Raw genomic sequence first — 22,500 nt, 5'->3', positions numbered from 1 at the left:
TGCTTAATCACTTGGAGATGGTTTGTTGTTGAATATCCACTTCTAAACCTGCTTGCTTTCTTGGTTGGTTAAAATAACTGTCTTTCTATTCGGCCTAATATGATATTTGTAAATATTTTGTATATTACTGAGAGTAATTTTTTAGGTCTTTTGTGTCTCCCTCTTTGTGAATATTTATTTATTAATTCATTTATATGCCATATACAGTACACACACACACACACATATACATATATATATATATATATATATATATATATATATATATATATATATATATATATATATATATGTATTTGTGTGTATATATATGTGTATATATATGTGTGTATATATATAGATATATATATATATATATATATATATATATATATATATATATATATTTATATGAATTACTAGCTAAGCTACAACCCTAGATGGAAAAGCATGATGCTACAAGTCCAAGGGCTCCAATGGGAAAAATAGCCCAGTGAGAAAAGGAAATAATTAAACTACAAGAGAAGTAATGAACAATTAAGATGAAATATTAATATAAATCTTTTATATACAAACAATAAAAAACTTAAAAAAAAAAGGCAGAGAAATCAGATAGTATAGTATGCCCGAGGGTATCCTCAAGCAAGAGGACTCTGACCCAAGACAGTGGATGACCATGGTACAGAGGCTAGGACACTACCCAAGACTAGAGAACCATGGTTTGATTTTGGAGTGTCCTCCAAGAAGAGCTTCTTACCATAGCTAAAGAGTCCCTTCTACCCATACCAGAGGAACGTAACCACTGAGCAGTTATAGTGCACTGGTTAACCCATTGAGCGAAGAAGAGTTGTTTGGTAATCTAAGTGTTGTCAGGTGTACGAGGACAGAAGAGACTGGAAAAAATGTGCTCCTATTTGAGTAATTGGATTCAATTGGATTCATTTGCTGATTCATCTTCATTCATATTTATATATTTTGAATATAGATATTTTCTCTTGTTGGAATTTAGGAAGATTTATTATAAAGACCTCTTTGCAACTAATAATAATAATGATTACAACAATAATTATAAAAACATTGGTAGTAATATTCAAAGGATAGTGATGATGATAGGATTCCCAAAGATTTGGAATTTATGATTTGCTTGTCTGACGACCGAGAGAATTTCTCAGTTTTTATTAATTTTTCACCTCCCGTTGAAGTACTATTCTTGATATTTCTGTTGGGTTTTTGTCTGATGTTTTGGGTTAAGTTGGTGTACTTGGCGACTGACCCGTTTTTCCTGGGTCAAGTGACTTTGTCTATTTTAGAAAGTAAAGTATGTTAACTTTATTTTCTTCTGGTGTTAGGTTCCGTATATGTATGAATATATATATATATATATATATATATATATATATATATATATATATATATATATATATATATATATAACGGATTTTGAGCGAAGCGAAAAATCTATTTTTGGGTGAGATGGCCATGTCGTCCTGATGGAAGTTCCTATAGGGTAGCTTCCTAGGGTATATTACAACTACGGCGATATTCCCAGAGAATTTACCTTAAGGTACCAGAATTCTAACTCCTGGAGCGAGTATCCCTCGTGAAAGGGATATCGCGACATATCAGAGGACATATTCTAGACACGTCACATGGCAATCTACATCCTGGACAGAGATTTCGTCTCGTAGGAGGTGATTGACGAGATACGAATTCGGGAAAGAAAAAGGGGAGCCGCTCCCAAGGCTTCCCTATCCCCCGATTCGTATGCGTGCCTGGCGCCAATCCTGGCGCCATCTGTATTCCTTGTAGCGTACACGAGGTGCTACAGATACTGTATGTAGGGAGGGGTCCTACAGCCCTTTCTTAGAAAGGCAAGGGCGGGTCCATCAGGACGACATGGCCATCTCACCCAAAAATAGATTTTTCGCTTCGCTCAAAATCCGTTTTTTGGGCTCAAGCCATGTCGTCCTGATGGAAGTGTACCAGAGCATTACTGTATCTGTGGATTCTCAGAACGTGCCGTACTCCCCGGAGATAATTTTTTCCCGGTCGACTAGACCTAGAGACCTAAGATGTTACCGTTATACATCTTTTCAACTAACTATAAACTATGTTAGAGCTTCCTGCCCCCTACAGGGAAGAGTCCTACTAGACTCTGGAAAGTCTCGAAGAGTACATATATCTATGTATGAATACCAGGCAAGCTAATATAGTGGTCTCGCCCTATATTAAGTAAAGCATAGTTTGTATAGAACCACTGCGTCAATATATATTGACCAGTAATCCGCACAATACTTGTATTGGACAAAGGTTTATATCCGCATAGGAAGAAACTAATAAAACCGCCCTCGTCCCTTTAAGGGACGGAGTCCTCCCATTAGGGGACTACATAAACCAATGCAACATAGCTTGCATAACAGAACAATTCTATCAGAATTATCCCAGATAAGATACATAGAATCAAAATGCTCAATTATACCAATAAATTGACACAGGTGAAAGAGACGCAAGGTTCTCAAGAACAAGTTTATTGACAGATAATAAACATACAGGTTAACAACAATTATATATATATATATAAAAGAGGGTAACCCAAAACTTTAAGCATAAGTATGATAGTAAACAGAACTTGTTTATCTGAAAGAAAAACCATTAAACACCACTTTAATAAGATACCAAGGTATCAAGTCATAAAAGTCTGTATTACAAATCAATCACATTAGCGTTAGAAACGCTCGGCACACATGTCTGAACTTATGCTAGGTTCACCTTTGAAAGAAGGAACAGTCTATATGGGCACTTGGTGCCCTCATTTAGTTTGTAGTACAGTATGTACCTACACACTCACCCTGGACTTAATCGTCCCAATTAAGACCACTGTTCCTCGCAGAGTTAAACAGTAGGGTTAACTACACGACCCACTGCTACCACAGATCTCTTAAGTTCCTCTACTTGCTTCGCATAGTGGCGAAAGAACACCCTGGAAGACTTCCAGCCCGTGTATGAACGGAGATGTTCAAAATCCATACAATTAAAGAAATTTAGGGATGAGGCAACTTTCCTCGGATCGTGACCTGCGGGTGTACTGTCAGGATCCGCTCTGCGAATAAAATATGTGATTTTCGCTCTGAGTTGATTCAGAGATAAATTTGAGCCTGATGTTTCTCCCCTGAATAGTTGACCACCCTTGAAGTCTGAAGTTCTACGAAGATAGACCTTTAGGCATTCTACTGGACATAGAGATGCATCTTCTTTCAGAGGGCAGATTCTCCAGGGACCCCACCTGTTGGTGGGTAACTCATTCTTGGCGAGAAACGTAGGATCCGGAAACAGGTTCAGATCCCCCCCATCCAGGAACTGAACACGACCTGCCTCTCTCGAGAGGGCTACGATCTCACTAACCCTGGCCCCGGACGCGAGTGCAAATAGGAAAATAACTTTTTGCGTCAAATCCTTTAACGCACATTCTTCATTGCTCAACAGGGAGGCGAAATGAAGAACTTTTTCTAAAGACCATGAGATGGGCTTTGGAGGTGCTGAAGGTCTGAGCCTAGCGCAGGCTTTCGGAACTTTATTAAAGATCTCGTTACCTAGGTCGATCTGGAAGGCAAATAAAATGGGTCTCATCAAAGCGGATTTACACACTGAAATCGTGTTAGCTGCCAACCCTTGGCCATGGAGGTGGATGAAGAAAGATAAGCAGAAGTCTGTTGAGATCTCCTGCGGATTCTTTGCCTTTACAAAGGCCACCCACTTTCTCCAAGATGACTCATATTGCCTTCTAGTCGATTTGCACTTATATTCCTCTAGGAAGTCTATGCTGGCTTTCGAAATCCCGAAACGCTTTCTCACCGCAAGGGCGAGAAAATCATGAGCTGCAGGGTCCGGGTTTTCTGTAATGAAGCGCAGACAGTCGACTTCTGGACTCGCTGGGTCAGAACTGGATGTGGTAGCGGCACGAACTTCATCTGTAGTTCCAACGCCAAGGGGAACCACATACTGTTCGGCCACTTGTGGGCCACTATTGCTGCTACCCCCTTGAAGGATCTCAGTTTGTTGAGGACCCTCAACAGAAGGTTGTGAAGAGGGAACAGATAAATCCTGGACCATCTGTTCCAGTCGAGGGACATTGCGTCCACTGCTTCCGCTAAGGGGTCCTCGTACGGGGACACGTACAGGGGCAACTTCTTGTTGTCTTTCGTCGCAAAGAGGTCTATTTGCAGTTCTGGGACTTGATTCAGAATGAAGGAGAATGATCCTGCGTCTAAGGACCATTCCGACTCTATCGGTGTGAACCTGGATAGAGCGTCCGCTGTCACATTGCGGACTCCTTGAAGGTGAACTGCCGACAGGTACCACTTCTTCTTTTCCGCCAATCGGAAAATGGCTAACATCACTTGGTTGAGAGGTGGTGACCTCGACCCTTGTCGATTCAAGCATCTCACAACCACCTCGCTGTCCATCACCAATCTTATGTGGATCGAGTGACGCGGGGAGACTTTCTTTAAGGTAAGGAGCACTGCCATAGCTTCTAGAAAGTTTATATGAAAGGTCCTGAATAGCTTGGACCAAGTCCCCTGGACTTTTTTCCGATGAGAGTGACCTCCCCATCCCTCCTTTGAGGCGTCTGAGTGAATCGTCATCGACGGGGGAGGTGGCTGAAGAAGAACCGACTTCTTTAGATGTCTGGCTTGGGACCAAGGTCTGAGAAGAGTACGTAGCCGAGGCGGCACTGGTCTTCTCAGGTCTCTTCGCGCGTTTGATGCATACCTTCTCCAAACTCCGGTTGCATCCTTTAGCTGTGCTCTTAGCACTGGGTCTGTCACTGAAGCAAACTGGAGAGAGCCTAGTACCCTCTCCTGTTCGCGTCTTGATATCCTTTCGGAATCTAGAAGTCTCTTGACAGAGCCCGCTATCTCCTTCCTTTTCTTCGTCGGGATGGAGAAACTGTGTGACAAAAGGTCCCAGTGGATTCCCAGCCACTGGAACTTTTGGGATGGAGAAAGTCGAGACTTTTTTCTGTTGATCTTGAAGCCTAGGTACTCTAGGAACTGGATCACCTGACTGGAAGCTTGCAAGCATTCGGTCTCGGATGCTGCCCACACCAGCCAGTCGTCCAGGTAGGCTACTACCTGAATTCCCTTTAGGCGTAATTGTTTGAGAGCTGCGCTCGCAAGCTTTGTGAAAATCCTTGGGGCTATGTTTAGCCCGAATGGCATGGCTCTGAAGGCGTACAGTCTCCGTTGTAGCCTGAACCCTAGGTAGGGGGAGAGTCGACGGCTGATTGGAATGTGCCAATAGGCGTCTGACAAGTCTATAGAGACTGAGTATGCCCTCTTGGGCAGTAAGGTCCTTATGTGTTGCAGTGTTAGCATCTTGAATTTGCAATTCACTATGAACTTGTTGAGTGGCGACAAGTCCAGAATGACTCTGAGCTTTTCCGAGTCTTTCTTGGGAACACAAAACAGCCTCCCTTGAAATTTGATGGACTTCACCTTTCGGATCACCTTTTTCTCCAACAGTTCTTGAACGTACTCCTCCAAAACGGGGGTGGAGTGTTGGAAAAACCGAAGGCACGGGGGTGGAGTGCTGTACCAGCTCCAGCCCAGTCCATTCTTGAGTAGGCTTTGGGCCCAGGGATCGAAGGTCCAGCGATCCCAAAATTTCATCAGTCTCCCTCCTACCGGTATCGTTTCACTTGGACTGCCGTCCTGAGGTCTTGCCTCCCTGACCACGACCACCTCTGAATCCCCTTCCCCTTGAGGGGCGCCTAGACGAGCCTCTGGCTGCTCCTCTAGGTTTTGCACGAAAGGAAGAAGACTGTCCTTCGAACGTTGGGGTGAATGTGGTTGACTGACCTGGCACAGCCTGGGGTACCCACTGAAAAGTAGTCGGGGTTTGTGCCACCATCTGGGGCACTGGAGGCAATGGCAATTGCAGTTGCTGTTGCTGTCTATAAGGCTTGGCTGGCCGAGACGGTAGCCTAGTCCTCATATTCTTCCTCTTTGGTTGAGGACCCTCATCCGGGGAAGATTTTCTTTTGATAGCCAGGCCCCACTTCTGGAGAAGGTTTCTATTCTCCACGGCGGCCTTATCAACAACCTCTTTGACCACATCGGTAGGGAAAAGGTCTTTTCCCCAAATGTTGGAGGAGATTAACTTCCTTGGCTCGTGTCTCACCGAAGCCCCGGTGAACACGAACTCCCTGCAAGCTCTCCTTGCCTTGACGAAGCCATAAAGGTCCTTCGTCACTGTGGCTAGGTGAGACTTAGCCACTACCATGAACATTTCATGGACCTTGGGGTCACTTGCCATCGTCTCAAGAGTAGTCTGATGAGACATTGAGGCAGCCAGTCTTTCTTTTGTCTCGAACTCTCTTCGTAAAAGAGATTCGGACAGCTTGGGGAGGTCCTCGCCGAATTGCCGTCCGGCAATATCAGCCTCCAACTTTCCCACTGAGAATGTCAGATGGACATCCTTCCAGTCTTTGTGGTCCATAGGCAGGGCCAGCGACAAGGGTTTACACTCCTCCAGGGAGGGGCAAGGCTTGCCGGCCTCGACTGCCTTTAGGACAGCCGCAAACCCTTTCTGTAAAAAGGGGAAGGCTCTATCAGGAGAGGACACAAAAGAAGGGAGCTTCTTGCTCAATGCAGCTACCTTCGAGTTAGAGAAGCCCCTCTCTTTCATCGAGGATGAAAGTAGGGCTTGAGCCTTAGCGTGGTCCATAATAATGACCTCCTTCGGCTCTGTCTCCTCCCTTGAAGCTGGTTCTTTTCTCAGCCGGACATAGCAGTCCGGATATGATGCCTTGCTGGGCCAGAATTCTACCTCCTCTAGGGGAACTGAACCCAGCTTATCCGAGATGACGATCTTTCCAGTCGTCATCGGCATGTGCTCAGCATACCTCCATGGGTTAGCATCTGAGCATATGGGAAGGTCTTTCACATTGAGCCTTTTCCGGGGCCCATGTGATTCTGCCAGGGACTGCATACGCAGTTCCATTGCAGCCACCTTCTCCTGATTCTCCTTCTGCATTTGTTGGATCATTCCAACAATCGAAGAGAGGGCCTGTCCCAGTTCTACTGGGAGACTCGCCGATGTTGAGGGGATAGGCTCCGGCATCTGAACCGGAGTAGCCGACACCTCGTCGACCACATCCTCTACGACATCCGGGGTTTGAACTTCCTCCTGACCTTCTGCCAGGAGGTCTTCTTCCAAACGTTCGTCCAGGTCAGACATCCTGTCATCCAACTGGATGTCTTGCATCGCAACTGCGACTTCCACGTCCACCTGGACTTGATCTTGAGGGATCTCCTCTTGAGGCTGGGGAATCACTGCATCAGCTGATGCCTGGGGAAAAAGATACGCCCTCATCTTCTCACTTGGAAGATAAGGGCCAGAGGTGTTCTTCTTGAAGCCCCTTACCCAAGTACGAAGCTTTTCCCTTGCTATATCCCTTGATTCCGCCGTTCTAGGGGAATCAAAAGCCTCAGTAATCAGGTTAGTGCATACAGTACATACCTGAGGGTCCCAATACTGGAGATCATCCTTGGAGACAGCGCATGCTGCGTGTCTCCTACAACACTCATGTCCGCAGAGGTTCTTGCTGCGGACATTGCAGAAAACATTTCCGCACTTCGGAGGGTCCTCCTGTAAAGAGAAGAAATTTCCATGAGTATCAAGTGAACTATGTATCACTGGATATGCATATTATAGCATAACAATTCATAAAGGAAAGACACACACTTGTGTTTCCCTCACAACCCATTGCTGCAGCCTTCCAGATAATAAAATCAAAAAGGTTTATCTCTTCTAGAGTAACCAATGCAAGGTTTCCATAGGAAACAGGTGGAGCTCACACCTAGGCAATGATTTTAAAATCCTGGATAATAGACAGGGAAGAACTCAGCTTCCTATCTGAGGGCAACAGTAAAGGGCTGTGCAAGAAAACACAATAGTGTTAGAAGATACAGTGCTGTACCAAAACCTTTACTATAGTTTTCTTCTTACTGTATATGCTATACAGAAGAATACTAGTACAGTATAAGGGGGATGTGTGCCGGCCTGCCTTTGTCGGCCGGCACACACCACAACTAGCTTTAAAGTATACTACTTAACAGCTATAGGGCGGCAGCACTCTGGTTCAAATGCCTGTGCCGGTTGGCAGCTACTGCCGGCCGGTAACAGTCAGTGTTGGCCGGCAATAGCTGCCGGCCAGCAACTACACAAGGTAGTACCCAGCTGCCGGCCACACTCTTGGTGACCGGCAGACAAGGGCTGACATAAGCCGGCCGGCAAAGGTACAAGACCGATGCCAGACAGGCAGCAAAAGAACCAGAGAACTACACCTGCCCGGCTGCCGGCCTATGAGGCCGGCAGCCGGGACAGGTACAGCACTAGAAGAAAATAGAATGGATGCCGGGATAAGAGTGTACACTACCTCCAAGCCCGGCAACCGAAAGAGTGCATATAAGGAAGGGGAGAAACTAATTCAGGCTTCCTTGACCAATGCCGTCCGGCTCTGCCGGCAGGCATGGATGAGGGACCAAGAGAGGTCCGGGCAGCACTCGAAAACATAAGACCCTTGCCGGCCAGCAGCTCTGCCGGCCGGCAATGGGCTGAGTCAATTCCACATCCCAACCTATACTAGGTCCAGAAGTAAAACGACGTACAGTACAGTAAGACCCCTGCCGGCCAGCTCTGCCGGCCGGCAAGGTACAGTACAGTAATGGCTAGGCCATACAGTAATGGCTAGGCCATTACGGAGATAGAGGGGGAAGGGACAAGAGGGTCCTGCCAACCTTGCTTTAGTGACAGATCACCCGCAGCCAAGAAACTTATCTTAGCCTAAGGGAGATCTAAGGGAAAAGGCCAGCAATACTTGCCAGCTTCCAGAGCACCAAAGCAAGGAAGGCGTTGCTACTCCCAAGGGAAGAACTTATCCTCCCCCGAGAACAGCAACAGGACTTAGTCTGGTCGATCACAAAAGAAGGAATCATAACTACAGAAACCTTCGGTAGTGACCTAAGGGAGCTAAGCTCCCTTTGTATGTGTTAGGTCAGCGAGGGGGACTCTGCCCCAAGCCAGACAACACAGACTCAGACTAAAAACTCTGTTGTTCTGTCCCTCTTGAACCATAACTACAGGAACAGGAAGGTACAGTAACACCCTAGTATAGTTTTATCGAAAATAAATTCGGAAAAAACCACTTAGGGATAAGCCCAAGGCTTAAACAGAGGGAAAGGGATTGCATACCTTCTCCGAAGAAAAGAAAGCAACCGGGGAGTATGATAAAGTATACTAAGGCTCCATAAGCAATTAGCCTAGGCACCAAGAGAATCGATTACCTAATTCACCGAAACTCACACGTATACAATCTTGGAAATATTCCACACAGTCTAAAATGTATAAAATATAGCCTAAAGCTTCAATAAAATTTTAATTACACTCGGAAAAACCAAATTCATGCATGAAGTACTAGGACCAAACGACTAGGCTACATGGCCTAGCGTAGGCCAGAATGGCGAATACTTCGCCAAATAATACTAAGCACGAAAGGAAATCCTATGTAAAGCTAAATAGCTAATATTTATTAAAGCAAAACAACCAGGAATGTCGCTCTGACTAACTAATTTATACCTAGCGAGCGACAGTGTCCAGGACACCTCTGGTAGGCTACGGCTCTTGTATCAAAGATTAATTCTATTAATCACTCAAAATTTTACCAAGAGCCTACATTTATACATAACAGACACTATACTCAACTTATCAGAGGCCAACGAAGACGAAGAAGCCATGAAAAGCCGAATAAATCCAAGATTTGCGAGAAAAACAGGAAAAAACACCGAGTTGTTAAGCTACGCAAAAAGGAATACAGATGGCGCCAGGATTGGCGCCAGGCACGCATACGAATCGGGGGATAGGGAAGCCTTGGGAGCGGCTCCCCTTTTTCTTTCCCGAATTCGTATCTCGTCAATCACCTCCTACGAGACGAAATCTCTGTCCAGGATGTAGATTGCCATGTGACGTGTCTAGAATACGTCCTCTGATATGTCGCGATATCCCTTTCACGAGGGATACTCGCTCCAGGAGTTAGAATTCTGGTACCTTAAGGTAAATTCTCTGGGAATATCGCCGTAGTTGTAATATACCCTAGGAAGCTACCCTATAGGAACTTCCATCAGGACGACATGGCTTGAGCCCAAAAATATATATATATATACATATATATATATATATATATATATATATATATAGATAGATAGATAGATATATATAGTTATATATATAGATATATAGATATATATATATATATATATATATATATATATATATAAATAAATAGATATATAGATATATAGATATATATAGATATATAGCTATGTATATATATTCATATATTATATATATCATAATCTCATCATCTCCTCCCATGCCTATTGACACAAAGGGCCTCAAGAGGATTCATTGACTAAATTCATCAAAGGATATTGTCAGGAAGATAAATAAATAAATAGAAACAGAGGTTTATACATTGTTGTGATCCTTAGGAACTGTAGATACCATTTTTGGATGATAACATTACAATCAGGCTGTGCGGTTTTTTTTTTTTTTTTTTTTTTTTTTTTTTTTTTTTTTTAAGTATATTTCCAAGATGGCAACCGCCAATACCTTGCATAACAAGTATGTGACATATCTCGATAACTAACGGACCGATTTCGATGTTCTTGAAGTAAATCTCATAGTTTATTAGGGTGCTAGATTGACCTCTGAGGTGTTTGGATCTATTCGAGGTCGATATCGCACATGGGGTAGGTGAGAGGTGATGATTTAATGTCACAACCCAGAATACCATATTCATAAGCTATGTAGTGCAAACATAAGTTTGTTTCCTACCTTTTAATAGAATAAAACGTGAAGTAAAATTCATTGTGAAAATATATATATATGTATATATATATACATAATATATTTATTTATTCATTTATTTATTTATTTATTTATCATCATCAGCCGTAACTTGTCCACTACAGGAAAAAGGCCTCAGACATGTCCTTCGAATCCCGTTTCATTTTGGTCCATCTATGATAATTTATACCTGTAAATTTTCTTAGATCGTCCATCCATCGTCTCCTTTTCCTTTCCACCGCTTCTTTTGCAATCTCTAGGGAACCATTCCGTTCTTCTTAATGTTCGTCTATTATATTCCATTCTCATTATATGTCCTGCCCGTATCCATTTCTTTTTCTTACATATAAGAATATCCTCTACTTTAGTTTGCTCTCGTATCCATGTGGCTCTTCTTCTGTCCCTTAGTATTATTTTCATCATTATTCTTTCCATGGCTCTTTGAGTTGTTACATACTTACGTTCTAAGGGTTTAGTAAGGCTCCGAGTTTCCGAAGCATAAATTAATTGTGGTAGTAACATTTGATTATATAATTTCCATTGTAGAGAAAGTGGCATTTTACATTTCATAATCTCGTTGACCAAAAGCTCTTCATCCCTTGCTTATCCTTATAATTTAGTTCTTGTGTCCTGGAGAAACACTGTCTGTCCTGTTTACGTATATTCATTACCAATCTCTAGAGGTTCGTCCATAACTCTTATTTGTTGTCTCTGTATTTTCATTAAACATTATCTTAGTTTTACTCTTTGATTTTCAGTCCTACATTTATGCTCTCTCTTCAAATCTATCACATTTTGCGATTCCTTCCTTGATTCAATAAACTGCTGTGTCATCTGCAAATCTCAAGTTGTTAAGGTATTCCCCATTGATATTTACTCCTACAGTTTCCTAATATAGATTCTTAAATACTTCTTCTAGCCAGGCTGTGAATAGTTTAGTAGAGATGGGATCTCCTTAATCAACTCTTTACTCAGTTGGGATTTTCTCACTATCTTTATGTAGTTTTAGAATATATTTTATATATATTCCATATGATATATATGCATACATTACATTTGCCTGTGTATGAGTATGGTAGTTCAGAAATACATGTATTACACAAGTGTGTATACAAAATATTGTGTGTTTGTGTATATATATATATATATATATATATATATATATATATATATATATATATATATATATATAGTAGGTTGTAGATTGGCCAGGGCACCAGCCACCCATTGAGATACTTCCGCTAGAGTGTTATTTGGTCCTTTGACTGGCCAGACAGTACTACATTGGATCCTTCTCTCTGGTTACGGTTCACTTTCCATTTGCCTACATATACACTGAATAGTCTGGACTATTCTTTACCGATTCTTCTCTGTATTCATACACCTAACATGATTAGCAAACAATTCTTCTTCACCCAAGGGGATAACTACAAAACTAATTGTTCAGTGGCTCCTCTTGATAAGGGTAGAAGAGACTCTTTAGCTATGGTAAGCAGCTCTTCCAGGAGAAGGACACTCTAAAATCAAACCATTGTTCTCTAGTCTTGGGTAGTGCCATAGGCTCTGTACCATGGTTTTTCACTGTCTTTGGTTAGAGTTCTCATGCTTGAGGGTACAATTGGGCCTACTATTTTATCGAATTTTTCTTCCGCTTGTTTTGTTGAAGTTTTTATAGTTTATATAGGAAATATTTATTTTGATGTAACTGTTCATGAAATATTTTTTTTCTTGTTTCCTTTCCTCACTGGACAAGATTCCCTGTTAGGGTCACTGGGCTTGTAGTATCCTGCTTTTGTAACTGGGGCAGTTAATAATATATATATATATATATATATATATATATATATATATATCTATATATATATATGTATATGTATAATATATATATATATATATATATATATATATATATATATACATATATATACATATATATATATATATATATATATATATATATATGTGTGTGTGTGTGTGTGTGTGTGTGTGTATTTATGTATTTATGTGTGTGTTGGTTTGTATGTATTGAAATAAGCCATTAATTATCGAATTATCTCTTGACTCGTGATCAAAGACCAAAAGGGAAACTCATTTTTTGATAAGAGCTTATGGTCATTCGACCTATTTATCATCAGGCCACAAAGAGATGGCAAAGGGGATTCGACTGTTACCTCAGGGTTGGAATCCTTGGCTGATTAGAAGCTCTTATCAGAAAATTAATTCCTTTTTTGGACTTTAATCCTGAGGTAGAGTGAATTCGATATTAAGAGGTAATTGGGGTTTATTTGAAGAAACGAAAATAACGACATTTATTGATAGATTATAATTTCATGTGTATATATATATATCTATATAAATATATATGTATATATGTATATATATATATATATATATATATATATATATATATATGTTCGTGTGTGTGTTTGTGTGTGTGTGTTTTAAACACTTATCCATAATTCCGATGTATGATAAATATATTAAGCAGAGAACTGTAGTTCTTTGGATAGGAAATTTAGCAGTGACCCATTGGTTTGGAGGTTTGAAACATTTCTTTCCTGTTTGAAATGATGAACTTTAGTGGACAGACACTGGCATTCCTTAGCTAAAGGAGTAATAGTAATAAAGAATTTATATATTGTGTGTGAGAGTAGAGAGAAACAGGAGAAACTTAAGCTTCTTGTTTGTCCATTATTTTTCAGGGAAATATTTTAAACTTTTGTGGACTTTTCTTGATTTAGGCTTTAATTTTATAAATGGAGAAATCTACATTAACTTCTCTTCACTCTTGAGTTATAAGTGCATTTTTTTAGCAAGATTTGAAAAAGCAAGTTAATAGTATTTTTGGCTTATTTCATGTGAAGGTTTGAATAACGATATCAGTAAGACTATTAGTAATTATACTAATGATTACAGTTGAAACAATTGACGTGATTATAACCCTTGCTAGGTTGATAAAAAGCAAAGCAACTTGGGGATAAATTTTATTTGGCAGGATTTCATGTATATAAAATGAGATTCAGAGGATTTCCAATGAAACCATATTATTCCCAATTTCATCGGTAAAAATGACCAATTATCAACTATGTGACTAAATAACAAATTACAAGATGCCATCCATCGGCCATAAAACCCATGATAACTCAAGGAAGTTCTCTCAGGATCTAGGGACATGGTTGTTATTTCTGAGGATGTGCCCTTACATACAAAAGATACGCCCTTAGAACCAGAGAGCATGGCCATGGATCTGAGGTCATGCCTTTCGGTCACAAGATCACACTCATATGATCCAAGGACGTGTCTTAGGATCGGATTATGGGCCAATGATTATACTGGGATGCGTTCTGAAAGGCCTAAAGCTTGTGAGATCGTGACTTCTAGGGAAATCGTGACCCTGATAGACACACAGAGGACTCATCCTCCTCAGGCAGTCTTCGTCAGTCATGTAGAAGGAATGCTCATAGGAAAGGCTGGCGCACTGCCCCTTCATCACCTTCTCAGGGGCCTGGTAGTAGCGATCGCAAATGGTCTCTGACGTGGCCGTTGTGACATTTCGTTGGATGCAGGTGGGGCTGTACCTGTTGACAGAAGTGGACAAGACTGAGTTTGTCTCATTGCAAAGACTGACAAGAAGTAAAAACACTATGTATTGCTGTGGAGTTTACAAAATCCTTTGTGTAACTGCATTAGCTTTTGGGACTGCCAATGCTTACAGATATTATATACCTAAATATCTGTATAAAAAGATAATATTGTAGGAAAAGGATTTATTGAAGCTTGGCCTAACTAATAAGAAGCGTTTTGAGTAATTTAATATTTCGGTCTGAATGATCTTACCTCGTCGCCCAGAAGGGAGATCCCATCTCCATAGGGGAGCCATCCAGCCATGTCCAGCCAACAGTGGTATTTGCGATTGATCCCCCAATCCAGAAATTAGAGGACAGCTCTGGAAGAAAAATATTTTCAATCTTTTGAAAAAACCCCATGTCATAATTGCCAATTTATTTATTTGCTATTCTATAAATAAGTTTATTTTTTCTTTTAAAAAAAATAATATCAATAAAAATACATTAATCTTCAATACCTTTCCGGAAAGTATCTGTGAATATCGGAAAATTTGACTACATCTATTTAAAAAAATCTTTAGACGATTTTCATACTTGGTGGAAGAACTAAGAAAATTTTGACCAGCTTAGTTTTATATGATCCACACACCAATATTGAAATACAGTTTAATCATTCAAAGAAGGACAGGAAGAATGTGGAAGAGGTATCTTGATGTAGAACCTCACCGTATCTCTGCAGGTGTCGAACTATTTCTGCAAAGTGGCTGATGTTCTTAATCGTCAAGAGGTCGCCATTCAAGACGCCACAAAATGCACGAGCCTCGGCCCAGCTCATCTGTACAGAAGACAATCTCCATGTTGTCATAAAAGAACGGAAAAAGGTTCACCCCAATGGATGAAATAAGTTTCAAAGCAAATAGTACATTAGATGAAAACTACCGTAGACTATTGAATTCGGTATATTATCATAAAGAATAATACATATTTAGTTTATTTATAATTTAGTAGATTATGTAGATTTTTATCTGGTATGGGGAACGTATTCTTGGCTTTTACTTTACTCCAGTTAAAATTATGATTACTTTACCGCTAAAATTATGCAATTAGTGAATTAAATTTACTTTACCATTAAAATTATCCAATTATTGAACAGAGTTATAGTTCTGGAAAATGATGAGAAATATCGCAAGTTAATCAACATAAGATATTGTGTTACCAAATGCACTTTATGGATATGAATCACATGAAGACTGTTCATTAACCGTTGGGACCTGGACTAATGTACATAGAGTGACAGAAATAGACAGAGGTGGAGATTTCCACTTACGAGGCCTATGTGGAAAATTGAGAGGCACTGATCTCCTACCAGTGTGTACATCTTGGGGCATCTATCGTGTGAGATTGTGTTGGGCACGACTGACTTAAACTTCTCTGCCAATTCCTTCAATTTCTCAAGATGATTATCTGTGAAGGGAATGAAAACAAAATTATATGTTCAATGAAGGTTTCTCTCAGGTTCTGTGTTATATTTTGGTTGTGAAAGATATCAAAAGCAAATCTGAACTTGGTACCGTACCAGTTACATGACCTTATTTATACTGTTGTTGTGATAGGTTTACTTGAGAATTCGCCTTATGATAATAATTTACCTGTTACTTAACTTTTCATAATACTGTATTATTATTATTATTATTATTATTATTATTATTATTATTATTATCCAAGCTACAACTTTAGTTGGAAAAGCAATATGCTATAAGCCCAGGGGCTCCAATAGGGAAAAAATAGCCCAGTGAGGAAAGGAAATAAGGAAATAAATAAATGAAGAGAACAAATTAACAGTAAATCATTCTAAAAAAAAGTAACAACGCCAAAACAGATATGTCATATATAAACTATCAACAACGTCAAAAACAAATTCATATATGAACTATAAAAAGACTCATGTCCTCCTGGTCAACGAAAAAGCATTTGCTCCAACTTTGAACTTTTGGAGTTCTACTGATTCAACTAACCGATTAGGAAGATCATTCCACAGCTTTGTGGCAGCTGGAATAAAACTTCTAGAGTACTGCGTAGTATTGAGCCTCATGATGGAGAAGACCTGGCTCTTCGAATTAACTGCCTGCCTAGTATTACGAACAGAATAGAATTGTCCAGGGAGATCTGAATGTAAAGGATGGTCAGAGTTATGAAAAATCTTATGCAACATGCATAATGAACTAATAGAACGACGGTGCCAGAGATTAATATCTAGATCAGGAATAAGAAATTTAATAGACCGCAAGTTTCTGTCCAACAAATTAAGATGACAATCAGCAGCTGAAGACCAGACAGGAGAACAATACTCAAAACAAGGTAGAATGAAAGAATTAAAACACTTCTTCAGAATAGATTGATCACCGAAAATCTTAAAAGACTTTCTCAATAAGCCAATTTTTTTGTGCAATTGAAGAACACACAGACCTTACATGTTTCTCAAATGTAAATTTGCTGTCGAGAATCACACCTAAAATTTTGAGAAAGTCATACAAATTTAAAGAAACATTATCAATACTGAGATCCGGATGTTGAGGAGCCACCGTCCTTGACCTACTTACAATCACACTTTGCGTTTTGTTAGGATTCAACTTCATACCCCATAATTTGCACCATGCACTAATTTTAGCTAAATCTCTATTAAGGGATTCACCAACTCCAGATCTACATTCAGGGGATGGAATTGATGCAAAAAGAGTAGCATCATCTGCATATGCAACAAGGTTGATTTCTAGGCCAAACCACATGTCATGTGTATATAGTATGAAAAGTAATGGGCCAAGAACACTACCCTGTGGAAAACTGGATATCACATTCCTATACTCACTATGGTGCCCATCAACAACAACTCTTTGAGATCTATTACTTAAAAAATCAATAATAATGCTAAGAAACGACCCACCCACTCCCAACTGTTTCAGTTTGAAAACAAGGGCCTCATGATTAACTGGGTCAAAGGCAGCACTAAAATCAAGGCCAATCATACGAACTTCCTGACCACAATCAAGGGATTTCTGTACAGCATTGGAGATTGTAAGAAGGGCATCACATGCTCCAAGGCCTTTACGAAAACCAAATTGCAAACTAGGGAGTAGATGATTACCTTCAGCAAACCTATTAGGACGTTTTGCCAGAAGACGTTCAAAAACTTTTGATAATATGGGAGTTATGGAAATTGGGCCGTAATCAGTGGGACTTGAGCAACCACAAACACATTTACTAGAGGAGTAACATTACCAATTCTCCAATAAGTGCTAAAAGCTCCTCTTCTTGCTAACTTGCGCAAATTAACAGATAACTTTGGAGCTAAGAAATTTGCTGTCTTTATAAAAAACAAAGGAAAAATACCATGTGGGTCTACACCTCCATAAGCATCAAGGTCCATCAACAGAGCTTTAATCTCACGAGATCGAAAAGCTAAACTAGTTGGTTTAGCCTCAGGAAAACAGGAATGAGGAAGTTCAAGTTTTTTATTACTCTGTTTACTGTCAAAAACATCAGCCAAAAGGGTTGCCTTTTCCTTTCGACAGTGAGTGACTGGGCCATCTGGTTTAAGTAAAGGAGGAACTGTTGCATCTACACCAAAGAGTGCAGATTTAAGGGTAGCTGAGTTGTACCAGAAAGGGTTTCTTTTATGGTTAAATTGTACTCCTTTTCAGTTGAGGCATAAACTCTCTGAGCAAAAGCTCGAAGCTGAGTATAGTTGTTCCAGGTCAAATCTGATCTGTTACCCTTCCAAAGGTGATAGGCCTCCTGCTTCTCCAAATAAACACGTCTACAATCATCATTGAACCTCGGTTTGTCCTTCACTCGGTACCTTAGCACACGAGAAGGGATACGCCTATCAATTATGTTGACTAGATTCTCATTCAAAGGGACGAAAGGATCTACACTATTATATAATTGTGACCAATTCAAGAACGAAAGATCATTCAAAATCCCATTCCAGTCTCCTTGGGATTTCATATAAATTTTACAAGAATATGATATATCAGGGACAGGCTGCTCAATCTTCACTAATTATGAAATCAAGGCATGATCAGATGTCCCGACTGGAGAACCAACCTTACTTGTTATAACGCCATGGGAGTCAGTGAATACGTGGTCCAAGCAATTACCAGACCTGTGAGTAGCTTCATGTAGTGGGAAGAGATTTATTATATGAATTCAGCCTGTGAAAAGAAGAGCTTTCCTGTTACTTAACCTTGTTCATACTGTAGTGGGAATAGATTTTCCTGTAAATTCACCTTATGATAAGATTTATGTTACTTAACTTTGTTTATACCCAGAGAATTGTATGTTTTAATTATATTATTTCAGTCGAAAAAATTTACCTGTTTTTTCTATCAGTGAAAACTTGTTGAGTTCACCAATTTCTCCAGCCTCAAGCATCTGCAGTAAATAAATATAAAGATAAATGAACGATTGAGATTCACGAATTTACATTTTTTTTCAGAATCAGGAAATTTATTTTAAATACCTTATTTTTTTTGTATGATACCGATTATATGAAAAGAAAAATTAATAATTTTACGTACCGTATTATATTTTTTGTCTTGAAAATTTAGAGCAGAAATATTGAATATTTTTTTTTTTGATAACACGAATACCCAAATATGTTCTTTAATCATGCATGCAGAAAATTACATATAAAAATAGGTAAAGTAAGTCTACTGGTTTATATATCAAATAGAATAAAATTGAAGAAATAAAATCACTTATTTACCGAACAAACACGCAAGTCCACGTTGCTCTCACAGTGGGGAGCTTCCAAGGAACATAACTCTGAGATCTCAACGCATTCGGTTGCTCCATTCCTTGTACACTCCACGTAGTTCGTCGGGCATATGGTGTTCCCCCATACCTTTTTAAAGGACAGAAATAGGTTTTGTAAGGACACATTTGCAGTTGTCATTCAACTCGATCCTGTTGGGAAAAATGTGGAAAATATTCATTTCGCATTTTGGTCTCTCTCACACACGCGCACACAACCCTGTTATCCTCGTGTTATGTATATTTTATTTCAGGATAGTAACCCCTGAAAAGCGTTCACCTTAACATTAACATTTGTCTCGATACCTTTCATTCTTAGACAACCACTTTCATCATTCTAGCATTTAACCTTTCACAAACTCAACCAACGTTACTCACGCTTGATAACCAATAAAGATTTATGAAGTACAATTATCTTCAAAGATATAAATTGATTCTCTTAATGAATTGATCAGCATACAGGTATCACGTGAACCCCACTTACATAACATAATTCCTGGGCTTCGTCAGAGGCATCCGTGCAGTCGTCGTGATGATCACAGATATTAGAATGGGGGATGCACTTAGTGCTATTTTTGCAAGCTATGTAGCCGTTACTGCAGCCGATGACAACTGAAAAAGGTTAATATTCGTTATTTGTGATTTCATGGTCATCATCTCAAGGTGAAAGCGACACAATGAGTGAGAGGTAGGTGTGCTATCGGAAATAATAGAGGAAAATGAAATTGTAAACCCAAACACTCGCTATTATTATTATTATTATTAGAAGCTAAGCTACAACCCTAGTTGGAAAAGCAAGATGCTGCAAGCCCAAGGACTCCAACAGGGGAAAATAGCCCAGTACAGAAGTAAAACAAGGATATGAATACATTACAAGAGAAGTAATACAATAAGAATAAAATATTTTAAGAACAGTAACAACATTTAATTAGATCTTTCATATATAAACTATAAAAACTTAGATAAAATGAAGAGGAAGATAAATAAGATATAACTGCGTGCCCGAGTGTACCCTAGAGCAAGAGACCTCTAATCCAAGACAGTGGAAGGCAATGGTGCAGAGGCTATGGCACTACCTAAGACTATGGTTTGATTTTGGAGTGTCCTCTTAGAAGAGCTTCTTACCATAGCTGAAGAGTCTCGTCTACCCTTACCAAGAGAAAAAGTAACTACTGAACAATTACAGTGCAGTAGATAAACCCATAAGTGTAGAATTGCTTGGTAATTTCAGTGTCGTCAGGCGTGTGAGGACAGAGGAGAATGTGGAAAGAATATGCCAGACTATTCGGTGTATGTGTAGGCAAAGACAGGATGAGCCATAACGAGAGAGAGGGATCCAATGTAGTACTCTCTGGCCAGTCAAAGGACCCAATAACTGTCTCAGCAGGTGGCTGGTGCCCTGGCCAACCTTCTACCTATATATATATATATATATATATATATATATATATATATATATGTATATATGTGTGTAAATTATTTATATATATATATATATAAATATATATATATATATGAGAGAGAGAGAGAGAGAGAGAGAGAGAGAGAGAGAGAGAGAGAGAGAGAGAGAGAGAGAGAGAGAGAGAGAGATGTAATTAAGAAATATTAATGTTTGAAATAGCTAGAAAATTAAAATTTCCTCTTTGAAAGTACTAATGTTTTTATACTACCACTAATGATTCAATTACCCTGTATTCCTGCGGAGAGAAGCAGCAGTAAATAAATTGGTTTCATCCTGCCAATTAGATCCTGCAATGTTTGCAATCAAACCTGAAATTAGGAAATGTCGCATTCATAAGTTGTCTGAGATTCCTTGTTTCTCTTTGGTATGCTTGACATGAACAATGAACAATGTGCAAGGCATTTCAAGTCCATTGTCTATAGTAAGTTCAGGCGTTACAACGAGTCTTCTCGAATGGCTCGATGCAAGTCCTAATATCGAGCTGCTGACACCATAACTACTCATTGCTAGATGACTTGCTTCCAAAATGTTTTATATGTAATTCACCTAGGCTTATAGCATCCTGTTTTTCCAACTATGACTCTAGTAATAATGATACTAATAATAATGATAATAATAATAATAATTTGTTGCTTGGACTGAAATGAAGTGGGTGAGGTGGGGGTTAGTTCAAGGACAGACATTTGTGTTCTATATTTTGTTTGTGTAATGTTCCGTTGTACACATTTTACAGTAGGAAGCAGGGTTTGTGTGGAATTATTTTTATTATTATTATTATTATTATTATTATTATTATTATTATTATTATTATTATTTGTGGTAACAGGTATTATTAAAACGTGAGGAAATATTGAAGGAAAACGAGAGAGAGAGAGAGAGAGAGAGAGAGAGAGAGAGAGAGAGAGAGAGAGAGAGAGAGAGAGAGAGAGAGAGAGAGAGTAGGAGTTACAAAAAACACGTGAAATGAAGGGGAATAGGAAAGGTTTTCCATGGAGACAAAGGTCATGACCCAGGATGCAAGAGGTCCATCTTATATTATTATTATTATTATTATTATTATTATTATTATTATTACAAGCTAGACTATAACCCTAGCTGGAAAAGCAGGATGCTATAAGCCCAAGGGCGCCAACAGGGAAAAATAGCCCAGCAAGGAAAGGAAAAAAGGAAAAATAAAATATTTTAAGAATATTCGTATATTAACTGTGAAAACATTAACAAAACAAGAGGAAGAGAAATAAGATAGCATAGTATACCCTAGTGTACCCTCAAGCAAGAGAACTCTAACCCAAGACAGTGGAAGACCATGGTACAGAGGCTATGGCACTACCCAAGACTTATTTTCTTGGCATTTGGTTTTCATTGTCATACTGAAGCTTTCACCAGTCTGTTAAGGTTTGCTGTCAAACCCTTTTCATTACCTGATCGATGACTCCATCTCTATTTGCTAACTGTTACCAAGCTGTGGGTTTCTCCATCTGCTTCTGCTTTTTCGTTCAAAAAAGCGAGGTGGATAAATGAGAAGGAAATGCAGGTTTTAATTTATAACTATCTTTGAGCTCATTTTCAACACTACTTTGTTCAAGTTCAGGTTATGTATTGTCATTTGTTTGTTTATACATCTGGCGAAGTTTTGTTGTTTATGGACACCATAGTGAGTAAAGGAATGTGATATCTAGTGTTCCTCAGGATAGTGTTCTTGGCCCATTACTTTTCATACTATGTACACAAGACATATGGTTTGACATAGAAAAGAAGCTCATTGCATATGCA

The 22,500-nt window shown here is 39.4% G+C and overlaps 4 protein-coding genes across 5 annotated transcripts in view; 1 reads left to right on the top strand and 3 right to left on the bottom strand.

Moving 5' to 3' along the window:
• Positions 1-22,500, top strand: part of LOC137658497 (adhesive plaque matrix protein-like) — a 1,563,467-nt gene that overhangs the window by 351,478 nt on the left and 1,189,489 nt on the right. The window lies entirely within an intron of this gene.
• The window catches only part of LOC137658493 (uncharacterized), a 444,691-nt gene that overhangs the window by 28,761 nt on the left and 393,430 nt on the right, over positions 1-22,500 (bottom strand). The window lies entirely within an intron of this gene.
• The window catches only part of LOC137658494 (uncharacterized), a 112,615-nt gene that overhangs the window by 87,944 nt on the left and 2,171 nt on the right, over positions 1-22,500 (bottom strand). The window lies entirely within an intron of this gene.
• The window catches only part of LOC137658495 (uncharacterized), a 10,923-nt gene continuing 2,278 nt past the window's right edge, over positions 13,856-22,500 (bottom strand). The window contains exons 2-9 of the mRNA XM_068393261.1: positions 20,954-21,035; positions 19,750-19,877; positions 19,219-19,356; positions 18,827-18,884; positions 15,781-15,917; positions 15,180-15,288; positions 14,725-14,833; positions 13,856-14,465 (exon numbers count right to left, since the gene is read on the bottom strand). Of these exons, the coding sequence (XP_068249362.1) occupies positions 14,201-14,465; positions 14,725-14,833; positions 15,180-15,288; positions 15,781-15,917; positions 18,827-18,884; positions 19,219-19,356; positions 19,750-19,877; positions 20,954-20,999 (990 nt within the window). The 5' untranslated portion in view covers positions 21,000-21,035 and the 3' untranslated portion in view covers positions 13,856-14,200. The remainder of the gene's footprint in view (positions 14,466-14,724; positions 14,834-15,179; positions 15,289-15,780; positions 15,918-18,826; positions 18,885-19,218; positions 19,357-19,749; positions 19,878-20,953; positions 21,036-22,500) is intronic.

The sequence above is a fragment of the Palaemon carinicauda genome, chromosome 19, assembly GCF_036898095.1.
Source record: "Palaemon carinicauda isolate YSFRI2023 chromosome 19, ASM3689809v2, whole genome shotgun sequence".
Taxonomy (NCBI): domain Eukaryota; kingdom Metazoa; phylum Arthropoda; class Malacostraca; order Decapoda; family Palaemonidae; genus Palaemon; species Palaemon carinicauda.
Note: the sequence above shows the minus strand (reverse complement) of the source record. Positions and strands in the feature narration are given on the sequence as shown.